The following is a 22,360-nucleotide window of genomic DNA, read 5'->3' on the forward strand; positions in this document are numbered from 1 at the left end:
GTCCACTATTTTACTTTACAGCATAAACAACAGACACCTTCAGATACTTTCAAGTTTCAACCAGGATTAGCTAGCTTCACTATTATTGACAGTTCTTCCAATGTGACTGTCAACAGTACACAAGAGGAGGTGATATGATGTCATGACATGTGTTTACCTTTAAGTGCAGTGGTCTTCTCTCTGTCCTCCTGTCCAGCCACCTGAGCCATGGTGATCAACAGAACCAACACAGCTGGCTCAGCAGCTCGCATGAGTTTTCTATTCCCAACATGGAGGGGTCATCTGTCGTAGAAAGAAAACAAAAATAACTTCACTTGAATATATATTAGTTCACTAAAGCTGTGTCTGTGTACACTAGTTGTTTTTGTTTTTTAACTAAAACAGACGTTTAACGTGAAACAGGAACAAACGCTGTCAACTTTGCTCACTTAAAAAATGATATATTTCTCGATTTAAAAAAGGGATTTTCCTCCACAACAAGACAAGTTAGTAAAGGAAGTAGTAAACTTGTAGGTTTCCTGTGTGCTCGTACATGAGCAGGAGCGAGCAGGATATCAGTGCTTTTGCTTTTTGCATTCGGTGAGAAACAACAACGCGACAACAAACGTTCCGGGGGTAAAAACACGTGTCTGGGGAAGAGAGTCGAGATTGACGTTTCACTCACGAGAAGAGAGGAAATGCATCTGTCCGCTCGCTGCTGGATTTCTATGAATCTTTTTGTAAACAGGAAGACGACAGAGCAGCGAGCTGCACGGCGGACTGGAAGCTTCCGGGTTACCGGGGCAACGGAGTGGAAGGATTATTTAAAGAGACAGTAGCGTCACAGTTTGCAGCGGTTCGTCCAGATGTTTCCATTTTTATGAGATTATTTAATCTCGTTAGAAATATCTAAACATGTCCCAGATTAAATAGATCTTTGTTTAAAAAAGAGAGTGGTATAATGTGTGGATTGGATTTACTGAAGGACTCATAACCAACACAATCAAATATTTAGTAATCTTTATTTAAACTGTAAATGGTGTCAAAGTCCATTAAATCAGGCATTTATTGCAACACAATGAATCCATATACATGTAATCAAACCAGGGCCGGGTCTAGGCAGGGGCAAGAGGGGGCCTGGCCCCCTCAAATAAATGTTGTGCCCCCTCAAACTTACATGTAAGTAAGTAAGTAAGTAACAGCACAATGCCCCCTCAAGATTTGTGGCTTCCCCCTCATACATGCCTGTCTAGACCCGGTCCTGAAATAAATAAAATCTATATTAAACAAAATAATTCATGTGGAATTTGGAGAAACATTTTTTTACATAAGGTTACATAAGTAAAAGTAAATAAGTAAGTAAGTAAATAAGGATTTTTTGACAAAGTAATTCAGTTGTAAACATTTTAATAAGTGACATTTCAGATTAAATGTATTATGTGAACTGAATATTTGTGTAAAGCCTCAAAATGAATTGATTTGCATGTAATTATGGTGTGTTTCGGTTTTGAACTCTTTTTTACCACAAGGCTGTAGGAAAGACGTTTTTTATTTGTATATGTAAAATAAATATAAAATGTGTTTATATAAATAATGTTTTGTGGAGATGAAGAAATGAAAACAAGGTAATGGATACATTTGAGACAATAAATGCAACATAATAGTCTTTTTGTACATGAAAACAGATAATTTCTCAAAGTTAAAAAATACTTTATTCAAATATTTGTCTGATACATAGCAGTGTTAGTAGCTTTACATTTGTGAACTTATTTTCGAATGTTCATTAAATACTGATAAGGTATAAACAGCAAAAGAACAAGAACCAGGGAGGATTTTCACCTACTCACGTACAATAACTTCCTAAAATATTTTATCTCACTGTTCCAACTGTGAGTCCCTGAAGGTCTTTGTAAAAGTTGTCCATGAAAAGAGTAGCAGAGACTCCTGCATTCTTATTGACTAGTTTACTATGCACACTCACAGATGTTTGGGACACACACACATATTTACAGACACACACTAAGCGAAACCTTGAGAGGCGCGTGTGCTTATAACAAGAAAACATTTATGACATGATAAAATCCCCAACTGCTCCGACGTTTTATACGTCTCTGCTTCTATCGGACGATTGTGCAGCCCCGAGAGTCTGTTCCAGCCCCGGCTCATCTGTATCTGGGGGGTCCCCTTCTCCCGATCCACACTCGCACACAAAATATGCTCCTCGGAGTTCGTCGACCAACACTTTCTCTTCGTCTCGGAGCTCAGCGCCGTCCTGCATCTCCCACCTACGACACAGAAAATGACTCAGTGAATGAAACTTTATCATCTCTTGCTGGTTATGATGCATAAACCAGACAAGGAAAGGTCAAAACTTTTTCACTGTGCATTTACTTTCTATAATTTTCCCTGCATTTCAGACCATGTTTCCCAGCCATTTCCCACCAACTCCTTTTCTTTATTTGAAGATGCTGACCACTAGATTGGGTAATATAAGCTAACTGGTTTAAACTCTTCCTAGACTCTAAAGCTTGTTATGAGGTATGAGGCTATGAGGTTTATAAGGCAGTTCTTGCACTTACGATAACATATTGTGTACTGATCACATGCTTTTTTAAATTATTATAAATGGTAAAAAATAGCATTAAGAACCTGAGACTACACTTATTTGTCATCTTACCTTTTGACCAATGTGTTATGTGATCATTGGTGTTCTTTGTCTGTCTGTTAGCAAAATAACTCTAATATTGAAAAAGAAAATATTGATAATGGTTTTTTGTTGTTCTGGAGTTGCATATTAATAAGGAAGTGTTTATCATGATTCAAATGGAACTTATTGTATTGAGAATAAGCAAAAAAAGAAAGAAAAAAACTGATTTAATGAAACGTACCATACAATCTAATCACTAAAAATAAAGCAACTTTATTGTGATGACGAAATATATCAACATGTAATATCATATATTTTTATTCAGTGATGTTCAGAAATGCTCCAGAGGCATCTTGGATACGTTGGAATGTGGCTCTGAATATGGTAGCGTCCCTTGATACTTTAAGTCAAGTGTCAAATTTAATACGAAAGAGGGTCACAAAAATGGTCACAGTTGACCAAACGAAAAGTGTGTATACCGTATATACAGTACTTAACTTACTGTAACAAGAGTGTCTGACGTTAGTTCTCCTGTACTAAATATTCAAATCATTCTCCTTCAACAATTTAATTAATTATATTTTGAAAGTCTTTGTTTAATTGTTGATATCAACCAATTTATTTTCCCTCTCTTATCTTAAACTCTGATATCTTAATAGGTCAAGATATCAACATCAACATTAATCTACTTTGATTTTAAGCGCCATAAAATGACTTTGTTGGGCCAGATTTGTTTGACACATGAGCTTATAAGGCAAAAAAAGGGAAAATACTGGTCGGAAAAATGACAATAAAGTGACAGTTAATTGAATACATTGTTTGCTGTGTTTTGTGAAGGCAAATAAAATAAGATCCTAGGCAGAGGTGTAGTGATTTTATCCAGTTTGTTCGTCGACAACTACGATTAAAGAGACCATTGACTGGAAACCGACTGAAAAATCTAAGTTACAGTACTTAAATATAAGTAAGTAAGTAAGTAATTTGTATTTATAGAGCGCTTTTCCAGACCAGGGTCACAAAGCACTTAAAAAATCAAAACAATACTCAATATACTTTAAAAATGTGAGTGCAGAGGGATTCAAACTCGCTCAAATGACACTATCAATGTAAAAGGAGGAAGAAAGATTTGAGCCAACTGGGTAGACAGTAAAAGCAATGGTTCAATCCATACAGTCAGTGTTTTTTTTTATTCTATTCGACTCAAATTAAAACAAAGAAACCGCTGCGAATAACGCACTAGCAAAATGGTACAAATGTCACTCTGTGCAGAGCTAAAAGGGGGTGAGGGACAAGAGACGGCTGGAGGGCCGGGGGCCAATAAAGGAGTGAGGGGAAGGAAGGAAGACAGGAAGGTACGCTAAAGGTTTTTCAATGTTTAATTTTCAAATAGGATTAAGCAGAATGACATTTAGCTGAAGGTTACAGGCTCAGCATTGTCTTAGCTGATATTGATATGCAGGAGGCGCCCTGCTTGTCACCGGGACAAACACCGTTGATGAATGAGAAGCCTTTCCCCAGGAAGGTGTTAAGTGCAAATTTGAAATGAGAGAGAAAGTAGGGAAAAAAAAGAAAAAAGGAGAGAAATTGCACCCAGAGAAGCAGTTGGAATTACCATGATAGTCGTCATGTACTTTGTCACAAAATAATGTTGTCAAAAAGTGTAAATTGTTAAGTGTAACATAGGTTTGTTTTTTTGTCATATTGTGTCATCTCATGTCGACAATGAACCCATATTATACAATATGTGTTGTGTTGTGTTGTGCACCTCGACAACCACCGCACACCAGTGACTCTCAAACTCTCACTGTATCCTCATTTCTGCAATTTTCCACAGGAATTTACATCTTAATAAGGAGAGTCTTACCCTTTAATTCTTACGGGCTACGCTCATTTTTCATGCATTAATGCCGGAGCTGCTGACTCGGCTGTTCCTCTGAATACAGAATAGGACACACATATTAAGACTGGTGTATTTACAGGATTGATGCCATGGGAGATTGTCTCTGAGTGAGATGAAAAGGAGGGCTCAGATGTATTCCGGTGTAAGCATCGCTAATCACAAGATGATGAACACACCAGTCACACACACTCGCTGCCTTTTTGTTGCTAATTACTACTAATGATGAATTTATAAATATTAAGAGTTCCCTAAATATGAATAAAAAATCTTTACCTATGCAAAATGTTGATGTTATTCCGATCATAACTTATTTATGTGTTACTGAGGAATGTGATACCTATGTATTCTCGACAGGTATTTGTGAGTCTCTTGTCTAAGTTCTTTGAGTGTACTTTTGTAAGTCTGTTTTGTATTTATGTGCGTCATAATATAAAAGCCTATGTCTATTTGCTCAAGTTCCATTTACACCACCATGACCCTCATCATAACAAAGTTATTACCAGATAAACCAGACTACTATTGGTGTAAGAAAATATTGATATAATGGTATATCGCAATATTTCTTTTCCTGACACTCTATCGATATATTTAATAGCACTATATAGATGTTTAAAAAATATATATAATTAATTTTTTCCTTTCAAATTTGTAATCAAAATGTACCATTTTATGGTATAAAAGACATTCATTTGACAATTTAATTTACAATTAACACTAGTTTTTACAGTATTTACAGTGATTATTAATTTGTGTGCTGCAAATAAACCTCCGGCCACTAGTAGTCAACATTCACCAATTTCCTCCGTGCCAAAGGAACAAAGACATCGGCGAAATTGCAGCAATGACTGAAAGTTAAAGGAAAAGAAAGAATACACCAGGCTCCAGAAGCTTTTAAAGCTGATGTTTGGGCTCATTTTGGTTTTAAAGCAAAGCAAGACAGTGGCAATGTTGACAAGAGTCTTGTGATCTGCATTTTTAAATCTGGGCATGTGGACCAGCTTGTCTTTCTCCAGAAAACTCTTGAGTTAATAATCTGACTGTAACTCATGTGCATCTAAAACGGCTGATGTTAACCATGTAATCACTAGTGATGGGGGACAAAAAAACGTTTTATTCTGTATATATCTGTATTTCTGTGTTATGTGTTAAAATACAAGAAATGAACTACTTCACTACAGACTCTAAAAATGATGTCTACACCGATACCTGTGCTATTCCAGCTTTCATCCATCCATTTTTGAATGGTAATGCATTTATCTTTACGTAACGAAACACCTTTCAGATTCTGGTGGACCACAAGAAATAACTTGGCGAGCCATATTTAGCTCCTGGGCCTTGACTTTAAAGCTATAATCCATCACTCCTATGACAATTTCGAATTAAAATAAATTATAGTCAAGATAAAATGCGATTTGAACCTTACATATAATACAGTATACCAGTTAGTTTATGTAAAGAAATGTTGTTTTTTTATTGCCCAGTAAAACTTCCACAACCAACTGAAAGTCAATGAAGGTTTTTCTTCATCCAGGTCATGGTTAACCCAGTGTTTCAAAAGCGAGGAATTGAACTTTAAAATTCCTTGAATTGATGAAACCTCTTGGACTGGAGGTGAAACGTCTTCCTATAATGATGTTTCGTGATAAATAAATTCCAGTCAGATGTACTTACAAAGTCAGACTATGAAGAGAGAACCTTTAATGGGTTCGTCATTGTAAGGATAGGACAACTTTACTGTAATCGTTCATCTAGATTTAACACATATTTCAAATAAACACTAGTTTAACTGATAATCTTTCATATTTAATTCATATTAAATAATCATTGACTCTCTTTAAAATCCATGTTCTCAGCTATTCTTCAGGTCAGGTCAAACCTATACTCTACACCAGGGGTCGGGAACCTTTTTGACTCAGAGAGCCATGAAAGCAAAATATTTGGAAATTTATTTCAGTGAGAGCCATATAAATAATATTCAGATGTAAGAATCTGTGCTTGACACGAATTCAAGCCCTTTTCCTTTGTTCATCAAAATCAACAAAGAATTCAGACGGGTTCATCCCTTTCCATGCCTCCATTTCAATATGTCCATCATATTTAAATGAAGCACAAGACTAACATTTCTCCATTTCTGTGATCATGAAAAAACAAAAACAAATGAAAACATGAATTCAAACTAACAGTTTATATTTGTTAATTTTAAACATGTCTGATATGAATCACACAAGTGGATTAATTAAATTTCAGATGAAGTTTAACAAGAATAAAACTGTTCATCAGTAACTTCACATCATCATCGCTTTGTCTGATCGTCTCTGACGTCATTAGAATGTGTGTCTCACCTGCACCTGTTTAACGTGTTTGTGTTTCTGCGTATTCTTATTACATTTGTGAGATAAAGGTAATTTACAAATAGTCATCATGTGATGGTGTATTAATGCAAGTGTGTTTTAAGGACGCGATCACAAAAGGAAAACCAGCATTTGTTGCGCTTTCATTGAAACCTGCAGCTTAACTTTGATGGACCTGACGTCATGTTTCTGTGACTTTCGTAGGGAAGAACCTGAAGCGATCAAACGCGCATTATTTTGTTCGATATATTATTTAAAAAAAAACAAGCTTATAATTCTATATCGTTTTTCTGAATTGCGTAAAATGACTGTCGCACGTTTTGCTCTTTTTATTCTCGATTCATATGATCTTTTCCGTGCGTTCAGTGGAAGAGGCAGGAGCTCTGATTGGCTGCTGTGCATGTCAATCAAATTTTCAACCAATCGGCACAATAACTATTTGATTGACATGCACAGCAGCCAATCAGAGCTCTCTTTACTATTTTCTTATATCATATTTTATTAAATCACGCGATCTACTAGCAACAGCTTCGACAGATCGACGTATTGCCCACCCCTGAAACAAGTGATAATATTTTATGTTTTGTTTTATGTTATTTTCTGCGAGCCAGATGCAATCATCAAAAGAGCCACACCTGGCTCGCGAGCCATAGGTTCCCGACCCCTGCTCTACACTGAGAAAGACAAAACAATCTCTCGATGGTGCCAGCTAGTCTCAGGACCAAGGACAGACATCTGCGTAAGTCAACTGATAAATAGATTTCTAGAAGACATCAACTGCGGTAACTTTCCACAACCAACACGTTCATCTTAGAAGACAAGTGTTGAGAGTATCTGACCAATCATACAAGCACAAATGACTAGAAGCATTTACCTGAATATTCATACTATAAAAGAGCAGCCATTTCAAACTTTGCGCTTGGCACTCAAAGACGTCTCTGCGATAGATCTCTGCATTGCCAAAGCCAATGATCTTGTAAGTTGTGTCTCTGACTTTTGCATATTTTGTATTTTGTCTTAAACTCATTCCTGTGTCTGTGTCCTTCTTTACTAGGAACACGTATCAAGACTGGGGAAGGGTCGGTTCATCGGGAGAAAACCCTAACATCATATCCTTTTTGGTGTTTGTGGGTTAAATGTTTGAGCAGCAATTTAACCTTTTGAGATTTACACAGCAGCTACCAGTCTCCAAAATCATTGATCTGGCCAATCAATAGATTTTAAGCTACCCTAGTCTGGGTAAAACATGGTTGATTCATTATGTTGAAGATTGAAATTCAAGAAACAAGAGTCTTTATTGTTATATACTGCATTTAAAAATGCACGATAACAGAATTCTGGCACTAAAATAACAAGCTAAACAACAATTATTGGAATCTGTGATTTAAATGATGATTTGGGTAAAAGAAACGAAACCTAAGAGAAGCTCTCTGATTGGTCAAATGCAGTCAAGAAGATGTAGAAAGAAATGCAGAGCGAAGTAGAGATCGCAACAGTGCTCGTGAAAACGTCTCTGAGCTCATCGACTGTGTGCTTCAAACGCCACAAGAGACGGAGAGACAATAGCCAGTGGTTTCTCTCTGCAGCTGTCAGTGAGCTGAGTGGTTTCTCTCAGTGTTGGGTGTTTGGATGCCCTCCCTGCTCCGCAACTGGGACCGCTGTTTGTTTAAAAGGCTGGCTTGTCAAACAGAGTGCGCCAGCGACAGCCAGACACTTGGCTAAATGACTCTGACAGCAGCCCTAATCAGAGGCTTCACACATTGCCACGGGGGCCTGGAGGATCCATCATAACCCAAGCCTAAATATTTAAAGTGCTAAACTTTCCAAAGGTCAGGCCTTTCCACGCATGACAGGGCGACATGTGTCAGGGATGCTGGAGGGAAGTGGCGTGAGAGAGTGAATACGAACCATGTTTTTTTCTGTATTTACATCTGCTTCATCCATTTGTACCAAGAATTCTGACTCTTTTTTTTTTTCCAGTTGACTGATTCGATACTTGAAAACTCATGCAGTTATCAATATATTACGCCTTCAGAAAGGGGTGAGTATGTCATTGGTCATCTAGACCAGGAATCAGTGGGATTTTGTTTTGTTTTTCTGCAACAAGATGCTCCCAAATGTAGTTTTCTCAGGCTTATTGTTTGTGTGAACTCTGACTAGACATGTGTTTTGGTTCAAGATAAGGGCCAAAGTATTCAAGTGGCATGTTACTAAGATGTCTCTTAAATTAATTTTCAATCCAAAATGTGTTTGTGTTGTGGTGTCCCTCAACAAGACACTTTTTCGTGACCCCTGAATGCACACAATAATTCTGATGGCACTCTGCGTCGCGGCCTACAGCCGTCAGCATTTGGTGTAAAGCATATGAACAGAGATGGAAAGTGCAATTGAGTGTTTTTTCTGATGTAAAAATACTTGTAAAAGTTCAAATAAAATGAGTGATGTATTGCTCTTCAATCTATTGAAAATAAGGTCTGTCACTGATTTGAGTAATAAATAAAAATTTCTTTAAAAAGAAAATAGTGCCCGATAATTCAACTATTTTTATAAAAAGACCTGGCTTGATATTTGTTTCTTGTATTTTTTGGACCTCAACACCTGCAGTTGTCAAAACTACCTACGTATGTTAAATTTTCTTTAACACGTTTAATGCGGGTAATTACATTTAAAAAAAATACTACTCCAAGATATAACTACAGTACTTTTACTTGAGCTAAAATATGTTTGCTTTCTAATCTGTGCATATTACTATTAATGTGTATTTTATCATTTACTAACAAAACATTTTTGATCGAAGATTGAAAAAAAGAGGGAAGTACTTTAGTATATTTGGAGGTGTTTTATGTAAAATTTGATAAAACCTCAAAATGAATGTTCAATACATAACGTACCCCTTGAAGCTAATAGTCCTCGGACTAAACTCATACATACATAATACATGTTCTTACAAGATCAACGTCAGAGTTATAGAAATAAATATAGATGTAATCATGACTGAACTACTCAAATAAAGTATCTTCTATCCATTCATATTTAAACTTGACATCATAATAGAAAAAGCAAATGAACAAAGGGACGAGATACTATTTGAAAATGGACAATAAAGAAAAGAATCTCCTTCAGTCAGGGTTAAATGACAAAATCGCAAAGCCGGGCGAAGGATCACCTCTTTGCCTCAATTTCCATGGAGGAGCAAACATCCAATTCAATTTGGATATGTGCCGGCGCTCCACTACGAGCCGGAGGGAGATTGTAACTGACAGCCATTGGACAGTCGGTTGGATTTGAATATTGACGAGACAGAGACTTGACAGAATGGATTATGCTCTACCTTCTGACTTACTAGCCGCTACACTGATCCATTCTATTGTCAGATCAAGTCAGTGTCAGGTCTACAGTATGTACGCGCCGCCACGCCACTCAGAGTTAGAGCCTACCTGAGATCCACCTCGATCCAAACTGATGTCCACTCAGAAGCTACAAGGCTTGGACCGAATCAACACGGACGCAGGTCTCCTTTATGACACCTGGTCATATCCAACAATAATTTTTTATCATTTTACCAAAATGTTTATTTTATCCGACCACAGCAAGCAGCAAAAGATATTCAGAACAGTAAACACTCTAACAATGTGTTTACTGATTTATAAAAGGCTACTAAAAGGTCTGGAAAAAAGGAATAAAATGAGATTAAACAGTGTCTTCTTTTTGCTACTCATAATAAAATGAAGATCAGTTCACCATGGCAATTTAGGGTGTCTGAAGAAATTAGTTGAAAGGTAGCGGTACATTTCCCTTCCTAAACCGTTGAAAGAATCAGGGGAAAATTGTTTTACATCAAACTAAGACAATATTAACTACATGTAGAAATCTACACTAAGACAACTAATTATGAGTAATAATGTTTTTTTATGCTCCTTGTTTGGATACAGGTTTAAAAACGATTTGATTGGTACACTACACATCATACATAATTATTAATAGTTAAAAAATAAAGGGAAACTATTACCAGACTGTCGTCTACACCAGGACGTCAGAGATATTTTCTACACACTGATCACGGTATAAAGACACTGCAAATAAAAAAATAAATAATAATAATAATAAAACCTCGTAACATTGAAGCGTCGAGGGCGACGTGGAATAGAATTACATAAATAAATACATCATTATGAAACTTATAGTTGATACTTTTTTTAATTGTCTAAAATTGTTATTTTAAAATGATTCACAAGAGTGATTTTTATTTTTGTTCCCTACATATAACATTAAACATTATAGTTAGTTCCTAATTCATTTTTATCTATTTTTACTCTAGTTCTGTTTTACACCAAATCTAAAATCACTAATTTCCAGAACAATTTCAAAAAGTGAATAAATAAAAAAACACAAACCAAAAATGAATATTAAAAAACAATTAAAAAAAAGAATAAACTAAAAAAATATAAACGTAAATCGTAGATGTATAAAAGTAAAGCTTGCACATAAGAAACAATGTAAACTATGTCGAATATTTATTCATACATTTATAAATATACATTATATTTTAGACCCTATACAAAAAGAACAGCTATTTAGATGCAACTTTGAACTCATCAGTGAGATATTTATTGAGAAGTAAATATTCCAAATATAAATTCAATTACTTTCCTTTTCACACAGAGGTAAAGTGATCTAGTGAGCACGTTTAATGCAGGTAATTACGTAAAAAATGATTGCTATTCTAAAATAATAACAACAGTACTTTCACTTGAGCACCAATACTTAAAGATTGAAAAAAACTTGAGAAGTGCTTTAATACATGTGGAGTTGTTTTATATAGAAGTTCAAAAAACCTGTAAAACCTGAAAGTGAAAGTTCAATACATTAAAATCAATACAATACTAAAGTTCCAAGGCTGTCGTATCCCAACCATATAAAATGAAGAATCTCCTCTCACAATAATAACCCCATTTTCTAATTTTCCTCATTGGAATCCGCATTGTCTAAGACTGTGAAATACATAACACCGTGTTGCAAATCTCCATAGATTTAATTACTAAATATTAAGCAGAGATGTGTCTAATTGGGAGCAAATATATCTGGGGGGTCAGGGATGTTTTCACGCGGGGCACCTCTGTTATTTAAAGAGAAGTGTATTAACATGCGACGGACCACATACTTCAAATTGCACCACCGACTGTTTCCACCCTCCCGCCATTCTCCCCAGTCATCCAGGGGAAGGTTTGTGTAAATTTGCGGTGACTTAATTACTGAATAATTTAAACCATGCTCCAAATTAATGTAGACATTTCCATATTAATGTGTTTGCCGACCAATTCCACATTTATTTGTACTGCGGACAGAAGGGTAGCAATTATCACAGCATATCATAGCAGTTGTGCCGGGATTTCAGACATCATTAGGCTGCTTGTCCACAACTGTGAGACTGTGACTGCTCGTCTATTGGACACAGTTGTGTGGATTCCTCACACAGGCTCTCCATGGTTCTCGGCGTAGATTTATCGGCTGCTCTTCCTACTACAGGGGCTCGCAGGAGTAGGGGTGCTTGTTTGTGACAGACAGGGTGGAGCTCAATTATAAGCTGTTCCTGTTTATCAAAACATAATTACTAGCGGGGAAATAAGAACACATAGCTTCACTTAATGAGGAGAAGATTCCAGTGTGGACTGGCCAGCAAGCATTCTTTAGTCTGTCATCTTGCCTTCACAAGTTAACTTTGGTCACGACAAAGAAAGCTGGTATTTGACTGGACCATGACCAAATTGACCATTTTCCAGGACCATGTAGTAGAAATACAGTTGTAGATGTACTTATATCATCAGAATAAAATACAAGATGAAAATAAAAGATGTGTTTTACAAGAATGAGGTGACTGGGTGAACTCTCAGGACAGAAGACCACTTTTGGTGAGTTGCGGCAATAAGAGCTGCATCATAGTTTTGTAGTCAAGACCAGACCAACCAAGATCAAGACATTATCGAGACCAGAGAGTTGAGACCAAGACAAGTAAAAGACATTTGGAGGTCAAGACCGAGACAAGTAAAAGACATTTGGAGGTCAAGACCGAGACAAGTAAAAGACATTTGGAGGTCAAGACCGAGACAAGTAAAAGACATTTGGAGGTCAAGACCGAGACAAGACGACCAAGAAGTTTTGTGTTTAAGACTAGAACAAGACCAAGACAATTAGAGGTCAAGACCGAGTCTATTAAAAGACATTTGGAGGTAAAGACTGAGAGAAGACAAATACATTTTGTGTTCGAGGCTAGAACAAGACCAAGACATTAAGAGGTCAAGATCTAGAAAGGACAAAGACATTTAGAGGTCAAGACCGAGTCTATTAAAATACATTTGGAGGTAAAGACTGAGAGAAGACCAATACATTTTGTGTTTGAGACTAGAACAAGACCAAGACATTTAGAGGTCAAGACCTAGAACAAGACCAAGACATTTAAAGGTCAAGACCGAGACAAGACCAAGCCATTTGGCTTTTGAGAGTAGGACAAGAGAAAGACATTTGAAGGTCAAGGAGGAGACAAGTAAAATACATTTGGAGGTAAAGACTGAGAGAAGACCAATACATTTTGTGTTTGAGACTAGAACAAGACCAAGACATTTAGAGGTCAAGACCTAGAACAAGACCAAGACATTTAAAGGTCAAGACCGAGACAAGACCAAGCCATTTGGCTTTTGAGAGTAGGACAAGAGAAAGACATTTGGAGGTCAAGGAGGAGACAAGTAAAATACATTTGGAGGTCAAGACCGAGTCAAGACCAAGACATTAAGAGGTCAAGACCTAGAAAGGACAAAGATATTTAGAGGTCAAGACCGAGTCTAGTAAAAGACATTTAGAGGTCAAGACCTACTAAAGACCAAGACAAGAGGTCAAGACCGAGACAAGACCAAGATATTTTGCGTTTGAGAGTGGGACAAGAATTTCCAAAACTTTATTAGACGAGGTTGTTTTGTCTGAGTTGAGTTTGTTGTCTCCTGGAGAGAAGGGTTCTAGAACATTTTTTCTTAAACAAGGCCCTTAAAAGACAAGTTCCAAAGGCAGGCTACTATGCTGTGGTCGCTAGACTCTCATTGAAGGGACATGCTTGGGTAAGGGCCTGACAGGTGCAGAGAACAACTGGTAGATAGACAGATTTCATTGTGGTAGGAAAACAGGGGGACTGTGGTCCAGACACAACTGAAACACTCCCTAATTCTGGTTCCCATTCTTTCATGTGGTGTCATGGTTAGATTAGATTAGCTAAACTTTCTTGACAACTATCCGTCCTTGCAACCGGAGTTGCAAGTTCCTCAGCCCCTTACACAACCCATCATACAGGCTTGTTTTATTTGTGACCTACTTACATTTGAATAAAAAAACAATAATCTTTAATATCATCAATCCAATTTCCACCAATGCTTTCAGTCATATTGTGAATAAAGTAACTGATGCCGGCACAAAAAGTTCAACAAAACTCTCAACCCTTCCTTGAACACGAGGAAATAAAAGTCTCTTCTACCAACTCGGTATCATCGCTCTGTGTGTCACGCGGCTCCTTTTGGGTCTTCTCCTTTTAAACTTTGTCACCAACTGCGTAAAGTATCAGCCATGAATTAATGAACAAAGATGATTCGGATAAACAGCCAGCAGCTTTAGATTTTTCTGAGCTCTGCACAGAGTCTACAAGCACAAACACTGAGAACTAGAACTCACACAATCTCCCCAATGAAGAGTCTACAGAGGGAAGAGACAAAGATGTTCGTTGTGATTTCACCTCAGTGTGCAACCAAGAAGTAGCCCATTACTTATTCAGTTCATTCTCTTTGTTATTTGTGCATATATAAATTGTCGGATCTACTGAGGAGCGCTGAGGGTTGAGCAGCTACAGCTTGCTTGCAGACAAAGGCCTCGCTCTCACACATTGATCTGGCAAAACTTCTCTTCAAGCCTCTCCATATATTTCCATAGCTGCTATGAATAAACCGCCGGTTTCAAATTGGCAAACTTTTTCCAGGATTATGTAGTCATTAATGTTTAACTTCCTTCTGCTCGTGGTGAGAGATCGGGTTCTTGAGGATTGGAATACATTGCTCTTTGTGTACTAAAGTATTTCTTTGGGAAAACCGAAGAAAACAGTGGTTAAAGGGCCACTCTGAGCCCTTTGCCGGTATTTTTCTTGCCGTCCGTGTGAACTTTTAGTTTATAAATGACTCAACTGTCCATTTATGAGAGTCTGTGTAGTGTGCGTCCTTAGATAAACTGCCCACTAGCCTATGTTTCCCTCGCATCTCACCCTATGTAGCTGGGACCAATGCAAAGCACCACAGATTCCAAGAAGAAGAAAGGTATCGCAAGTTAAACAGATAAAAACAATTTGAGGCTTGTATCCTTTAGCCCAAACCCCTACATAACCAACCATGAGTTCTGAGTTTCTAATGTTAAGTCTTTTGCCGGTTACAAGCAATATTAAGACATTTGAGTAGAAGTATGGAGTCCAGTATTCTGCTTTATCTTGTCTGCTGACTTCTGTTTACATACACTATATCTGTGCTTTACAATTTTATTTTTTTATTCCTGTCTTACTCTCACTTTCCTTTTTTTATATCATCCTGGACAAACACTTGCTTGGGGGGGTGAAGGTGTAAAACTCTTTGGGGTCTTAACCACTAGGCCACCAAAAGATGTTGATGCTACACTGATATGAAAGTCAGGTAGTGTTTTTTCTTTACTTTATTAGAGTTGACCAGCAGCCATATACAGTATGTGCACGATAATATTGAATCAGATGAAACTTAAGCATACCAACAAATTGTATGTGCTGTTCTGTTATTTAAAAAAACGTTCATGAAAACACATTGGACTATTAAAAAAATGGTAATATACAAACAGGAAAACAGCATAACTTTCTTGATAGAGGTATTAAAACAGTCAATTCGATTTTGTTGTCTTTTTCTTTATTAACAAGTACATTTTTCTCGTGTTTAGGGGAGTTAAGAATGGATTAATGGCGTACTAATTACTTACAATGCGTAACATTGATTTAAGTTACCAGCTCTGTTACGGAACAAATCAAAGTTCTAGGTCAAGGTTCCACTGTACCTATTCTTTTACAACATGGAGCATTGATAAAAGCTTCAAGCTACATGTCTGATTGTTATAAAAATCCACTCCAAACTGAAGTACTTCACTCTATGTGACATCTCAGGTCAGACAGCTTTGAACTATCATTCAGTCTGTACAAGGTGAACATGGGATGTGTCAGTATGACTCACTTGAGATGTTCCATGATTTGGCTGAACAGCACTTGGTTCACTGAACTGAATAGAAGACTGGAGTTATTATTCCCGTAAACTATGGTCAACAACTGTCCTTTTGTGTACAATATTTCAGCCCTGAAGTCACGTGAATATAATAAAAGTGTCTTATTCTATAGAAAGCAACCGTATACACTCAGCTTTTGGATTCAGCTTTTCTTTTAGCAGTACATTATGAAGTAGCTCTTGTGGTTGTTCTTGGGTCTGCAATACTCAGATTAGTTCCGGCAGACGTTGATCTCAACTTACTGTGAATAGAAACAAGTGTTTCTTGGGTGGAGGAAACTCTATTATTGTGCATCAGATCAGGTTCTTATTTCCCAAACACTTCATTCTCCACCGTGCAAATAGCAGTTTAAGAGGGTTAGGGCGATAAATAAATCCTGGCTGTCACCTCATTTAAAATCAAATGCCACTTAATTATAGCAGTATGTGTTTTCAAACACTTTGCATAATTTATTGTTCTGCTCCGTCCTAATCTTCAGATTCTTATCAAATGTGCTCCTTTTTTTTCACCCCCTCTGTCTCCATAAGAAAATGATAATGCTCCCTCTCTCTCCTTTGCTGCCAACAGCAGTGTGGAGGAGATAAGCAAGTCTACGGGAATAAAGAAAGCGTTTTAAAGTTGTGCTTCACCTTGTTTGGAATTGATGTTCTGTTGTCAAGTCAAAAGAATACACAAACAAACACACCACCCTCTGGCAGTGCTGCTGCTTTTTACAACCCAAATACAAACAGAGTGCATACTTCTATGAAAGGAGCATGGTAACATCATCATTTACACCCCTAAAAGATAACAAATGCAAACTTCATATGCTAAGTAGATCCTTACGGGCGAGTGTGTGTGCTTAAAAGAGCTTTTATACATGTGATGTGGAGATTTTCTTTCACTGCTCTGCGCTTGTGTCGTACAAACACACACCTTTGTCGCGCTAATGTGCCAGAAAGTACATCAGTGACATTAATGTACTAGCAAAACGTAAATGGAGGGCGAGTGCCGGACTAATAAGTGGTGAATTGGTACGTCATCATGGGTTTGAAAATGTCACAAAGCATCTGGCATTTAACCACGCATCCTATCTACCTCGATTAACAACTCAAGAAAAGATTCAACTTATGTATTCGCTTGAAATGTATTTGCTGTACAAATGTCTCAGCTAAGATAAAACACATTATAAGACATTTGAAAGACAAATACAAATCCACTTCATAACTTCTTCCTGATACGTTGCCATTTAGGGCTCTACGTAATATGACCCCTGCTTCTGAGCCAGGGGTTTGGGACACACTGGAAAGGTCGCCAATCCATTAAACAACTTAAGTGCATGGAGTGTAAGGGACTCCATTTTTGTTGAGATGTTCAGATGGTTAAGGAATAAATGATGTGGTCTTGTGTTCTATGGTTTCTTATTTTTCAGCTAGTAATTGAATTGATATTGCCTTAACTATGACAAGAAGATGAAACAGATTTATATAATAAAATAACATTAAAAAATACTTTCAAAATGACAATTCAAAGTTCACAGTGAAACCACACAAAAATCGATAAAAATTATTTTATGATGTGTATTTTAATGTGTACTGTAAGTAACAGAATAGGATAAAGGTATAACAATCAAGTCATATTCCAGCCTCCTTATATATTATTTTAGGCAGACTGTCAAAGCTCTAAAACTAGACATTGAACATGTACAAAAACTAAAGTCTCTCATGGATGTTGATAGCACAGAGATGATTTATGATATCGAACAACAATCATTTCCTGTTGAAGCCTACTGTGACCGACTCTTTAATATATTCTCTTGAGAGTCCTGGACAGCAACATTTTAAACTCCCCAAACTCCCAACCTCTTTTTGCACAACATATCATTTGAATCAAATTTGAGTCGTTGTTTTCTGGACCGACCTTCACGGTGTGGCAGGTTAATATGGCCAAAAATTGGCATAAAGCAGAAGTTGTACAAAAACAAAAGGTGGGAAAAATTCAACACAAATTAACACTAAATCAGCGGAAGTGCTGAGCTTTGTCTCAAATCCATACTTGCGTACTTAAACTTACTTAAATTTTTAGTGCATAAGTGCGTCTCAATTTTTAGTATGCAAAATGTAGTGCGCCATGCACACTAAATTAACGTACTAAAACGCCCACAAAACTGAGTATGGATCGATGGACTCTACACTAAACGGCCACCATCTTAGTGACGTTGTAAGCGGAAGTTACGTCATTTACATACATATATATATATATATATATATATATATATATATGCATGTACTAATAGGTGCATTTTCAGCCAGCAGTAGGAGTATGACACGTCTTCGGTGCTGATACTGGGGTAAATAACTCACAAATATTTTGTTTCTCATATTTCTTGATCTAAACTTGCAAATCGTTTTACCAGCAGGTGTCAATGATAGTGTTTCTACAGCTTGTTGCAATCATCGTTAAATAGAAGTAGAAGAAGAAGCTGTCACGTCATTTCCTGGCAGTGTTTGATTTGAGACATACTATCTGTCGAGAATTTGTGTACTAGTTAGTATGTACACTATCCTGATGCATACTAACTTCTAGTATACTAAGAGAAGTATGCGATTTTAGAAACAGCATTGGAGTTGATCCTCCAACAATATGGTCACGCAGTGTTTTTCAGTAACATATCACATGACCAAAACAGCACCAATGGTTTGGGGCTGATCGTTGGGGACCAATGGTTGGGGACTAGTGGTTTAGGGGTGTCAAACTGGTTGAGAAAAGGGGCCGAGAAGGTGCAGGTTTTTGTTCCAACCAGTCACGCACATATGAGTTAATATTAAGATAAAATCCAATTTTCGTTCAGTTTAGTTTGTACATATACATTAACTTATCCTTTGTTTGGTCTATTTTGGGCCAGACACCATTTAAACGACGCGCAATATGGATGCACGCGCAGACACATCTGTTACACCTCCATCAAAGAGTATTAGTTCCGACTCCATGAAACAGGATAAGATGTTCTTGGCATAATGAACAGGATTCGCCTTTGGCAGCTGCTGGAGTGTGTCTTTAACTCGTTAATGGATGGGGAGTATGCAGTTGTGCATCCTCTCTATGGGCCTTCCATCCGGGCGCTGTCGATGCAGCAGACAGGCCGAGGCTTACTATATCACATGGATCCCATAGCTGGGCAGTGACAGATACGAGTCAATAGGAAAAAAAAAAAAAGCTCCTGAATATTCACTCTGGTGTTTCGGTCGCTCGCTGCATGTTGATAGAATGGCGTGGATGTATATCGTTTATATATCCTAACTTGATTAGCAGCCGAAGACGTTTTTTTTCGAGTGGAGCCGAACAATAACAACTTCAGACGGACTTTTGTTGTGCAATTAAGTCGGAGGAGCGCGTCGCCTCAGAAGAGCATCGATCATACGCAGCGCCGCCATGCCAAGTGCGGTCCCCGTGGAGCACGCCAAGTATGCCGTGATCCAGGTTTTCAAATGTCACGGCAAAGAGAAGAAAAGCATTGTGCGGTTACATAATGATTATTGCGAAACTTCGCCCCCTCACTCAGGACGGCTGTAATATGCAGCGGATGGCCATGGGGGTTCATTAGTGAGAACAGGCTGCTGTTGAAAAGCTCCAGTTTCACCTCTGATCCCGGCTAATGTGATTTGGACCTGAGATTGGTAGTGGAGAGATTAGATGCTGGCTCACCTCAGGGTGGGAACCAGAGAACCAGACATACATCAATGTTGTTGGCTTTCATACTCAAAATCGTCTTGATTTTTTTTTCATTTACTCAGGAGGAGAAAGTTTCCAGGAAGTGTCCTCGTGGACACCGACTTTTGGTTCAGCACTTTCAGTGTAGACCAAATTAATTCATGAGGACGTTTTCAATAGAGAAATAGCTCTATAAAGTTTGTCGTAAATGTAATTTATATATTATTTGAAGATTTGAGATTAAAATGTATACACTTTCATATAAAATTTGCAATCATTCTTTTATTGCATATTCTTTCTCTTGAAAATTTTTTTTTTTACCAACTATTATTTGGTGTTTTTTTTTATTTATAAATTGATTTATTATGAATATATTATAAACCTTCTCTTATTAATTAAAATAGTCTGGTTCATGTAATTTGACTCTATTAAACTGTACCTATTTTTTTTCATGTTCGTGATATTCAGCAAGTATGAAATCAGACCAAAAATCCTTATTCTTATTAATATTTACTTTTACTCAAGTCTATTTTTAGTATTTTTAGTTAATTTTAATTAATTCTATGATACATTCTAAAGTACACAGCAAAGCCTATTGTAACTTATTTGGGTTACATTAGTTGATTAATATTGATTTGTGACATTGGCCTTAATTAAATGCTGCTGATTTCATATTATTGTCATTTTAGTTAAAAACAGTGTTAAAAGAATGAAATTGATAGTTAAGTCTGATTAAAACCTATTAGAAACAGCATGTCCTTTACTGCTTTGCTTTAGAACCGGATGTTGTTAGACTGATAAAGTAGTTTTGCAAGATTATTGACAATGAACGATCGAACGCCAAGTTATGCAACACAGACTGTCTGAACCTTTTCTTTGTCTCACATTTTTTCCTGCAGGTTTATCTTTTGACTGTAGTTCATCTACAAACCTATCATTCCATAGACATTTTACTATACAATATGATCAACAAATCTATCATTTAATGCCACCAATAAAGTAGTATCTATCTAGACATAGTTAATTGACATTTAAGTCACATGACCAAACTTGGTCATAACAACAATCATTGTTTTCCAGATAAGTTTGATGGTTGATAGCACATATTCAATAATTATGATAATTGGTATAATTATCATTATCATCATCATTATCATTATTATTATAATTGATACTATAATTATCATTATTACTATCATTATTATTATTATCCCCACTTTGTAAGTATATATAGCAGCTAGCATAACAAATGATCCTAGTTTTCAAATGAATTGTCTCACAGATATGTTCGCACGGATTGCAATATTGTGGTCACGATGAAAACATGACTAATAAGGTATTTGTGGCACATTTGTCTCGGTTGTGTAACATCGCCCAGAGTTCTGATCCTTGCACAGTCGATCCAAACCTGAAATTTGATACTCTGGTCAAAGTGGTCTGTATCACACTCACAGCCTTCACTTTGACTTGGCTTAAATATCTGTCAATATAACACCAGCTCAGTCAAGTAAATTAACATTTTGCTGCCTGATGTGTTTCCCAAATCACGTCTTCCTTACACTGCAACCCCTGTGGACCCTTATCGTCCGTCTTCACACCCAATTCCAGTCTCACCATCTCATTAGGTCATAGTTTTCAGATGTTTGTCAGCGCGGGTTGTGGTGATTAATAGGTCAGGCGAAGCCCCTATATTTGGGGACTGTCAGCAAGGGTCTCCCGGAGTGCCAGGGGCCCGCCCCCACTAAGCTCCATCACTACCCAGGTGGCCCCATTTGGGCTAAATGAGCTGTGAAGGGTCCTGGCTCTGCCCGCCTGCACCACACTCAGACGTTAAGTACAAACGCACACACGCGCACGCCGACACAAACAGGTCGACGACGCGCACACATGCACACATGCCGGCACGCTCGCATCCTCGACGCCCGGGTTTCTCACTGCCACGCACCCCTGCATTCCCACATGATTTGTCACACTCCATCAATGGACAATAAGTTGCTGCCACTCCAGCCTGTCAATGGGCCTTGTCTTCGGCAGAAGCCCTCCTAGAGGGAGTGGGAGGGGCCGGGAGAGAAAGTGAAATAGTCGGTGAAAGAGGCGAGGGAATGCAGAGGGGGGGGGGGGAGTAAAAAATAAAACAAACACAGGTAGCGACATGGAAACAAATCCCCCTTTTCCAAGTTCAGGTGCACGACCGGCCAGGCCTGGGAGCCAGAGAAGGGAGGCGGCGTGAACATCACTTTTTTTTTTCCAAGATAAATTCTCTCCCTCAAAAAACTCTCGCCGAAGACCTTGGCGAATGAGATCATCCCGTACACACACACACACCACCGCCACCGCCGCACACACACACATATATATACACCTACAATTCAATCTAATAATGGGTATTGGAGGAGAAACCGGATTCTATGAAGGTCAGCGAAGTCTAAACAGTAGCATCAGCCACTGCAGGCGACTGCCGGAGCGTTCGACTCC

At 37.7% G+C, this 22,360-nt stretch overlaps 2 protein-coding genes across 3 annotated transcripts in view; both read right to left on the reverse strand.

Moving 5' to 3' along the window:
• Positions 1-747, reverse strand: part of arb2a (ARB2 cotranscriptional regulator A) — a 150,232-nt gene extending 149,485 nt beyond the window's left edge. The window contains exons 1-2 of one of the 2 annotated variants that reach the window (XM_087794663.1): positions 665-747; positions 158-282 (exon numbers count right to left, since the gene is read on the reverse strand). In XM_087794663.1, coding sequence (XP_087650789.1) covers positions 158-251 — 94 coding nt within the window. In that variant the 5' untranslated portion in view covers positions 252-282; positions 665-747. Of the gene's footprint in view, positions 1-157; positions 283-428; positions 526-664 lie in introns of those variants that run through there. The other variant, XM_087794661.1, reaches the window with a different exon arrangement.
• Positions 748-1,747: 1,000 nt separating this feature from the next.
• Positions 1,748-22,360, reverse strand: part of kiaa0825 (KIAA0825 ortholog) — a 137,336-nt gene continuing 116,723 nt past the window's right edge. Inside the window, exon 23 of the mRNA XM_087794667.1 lies at positions 1,748-2,264. Coding sequence (XP_087650793.1) covers positions 2,081-2,264 — 184 coding nt within the window. The 3' untranslated portion in view covers positions 1,748-2,080. The remainder of the gene's footprint in view (positions 2,265-22,360) is intronic.

Source organism: Callionymus lyra, chromosome 1 (genome assembly GCF_982586985.1).
Source record: "Callionymus lyra chromosome 1, fCalLyr1.hap1.1, whole genome shotgun sequence".
In the NCBI taxonomy this organism is placed as follows: Eukaryota; Metazoa; Chordata; class Actinopteri; order Syngnathiformes; family Callionymidae; genus Callionymus; species Callionymus lyra.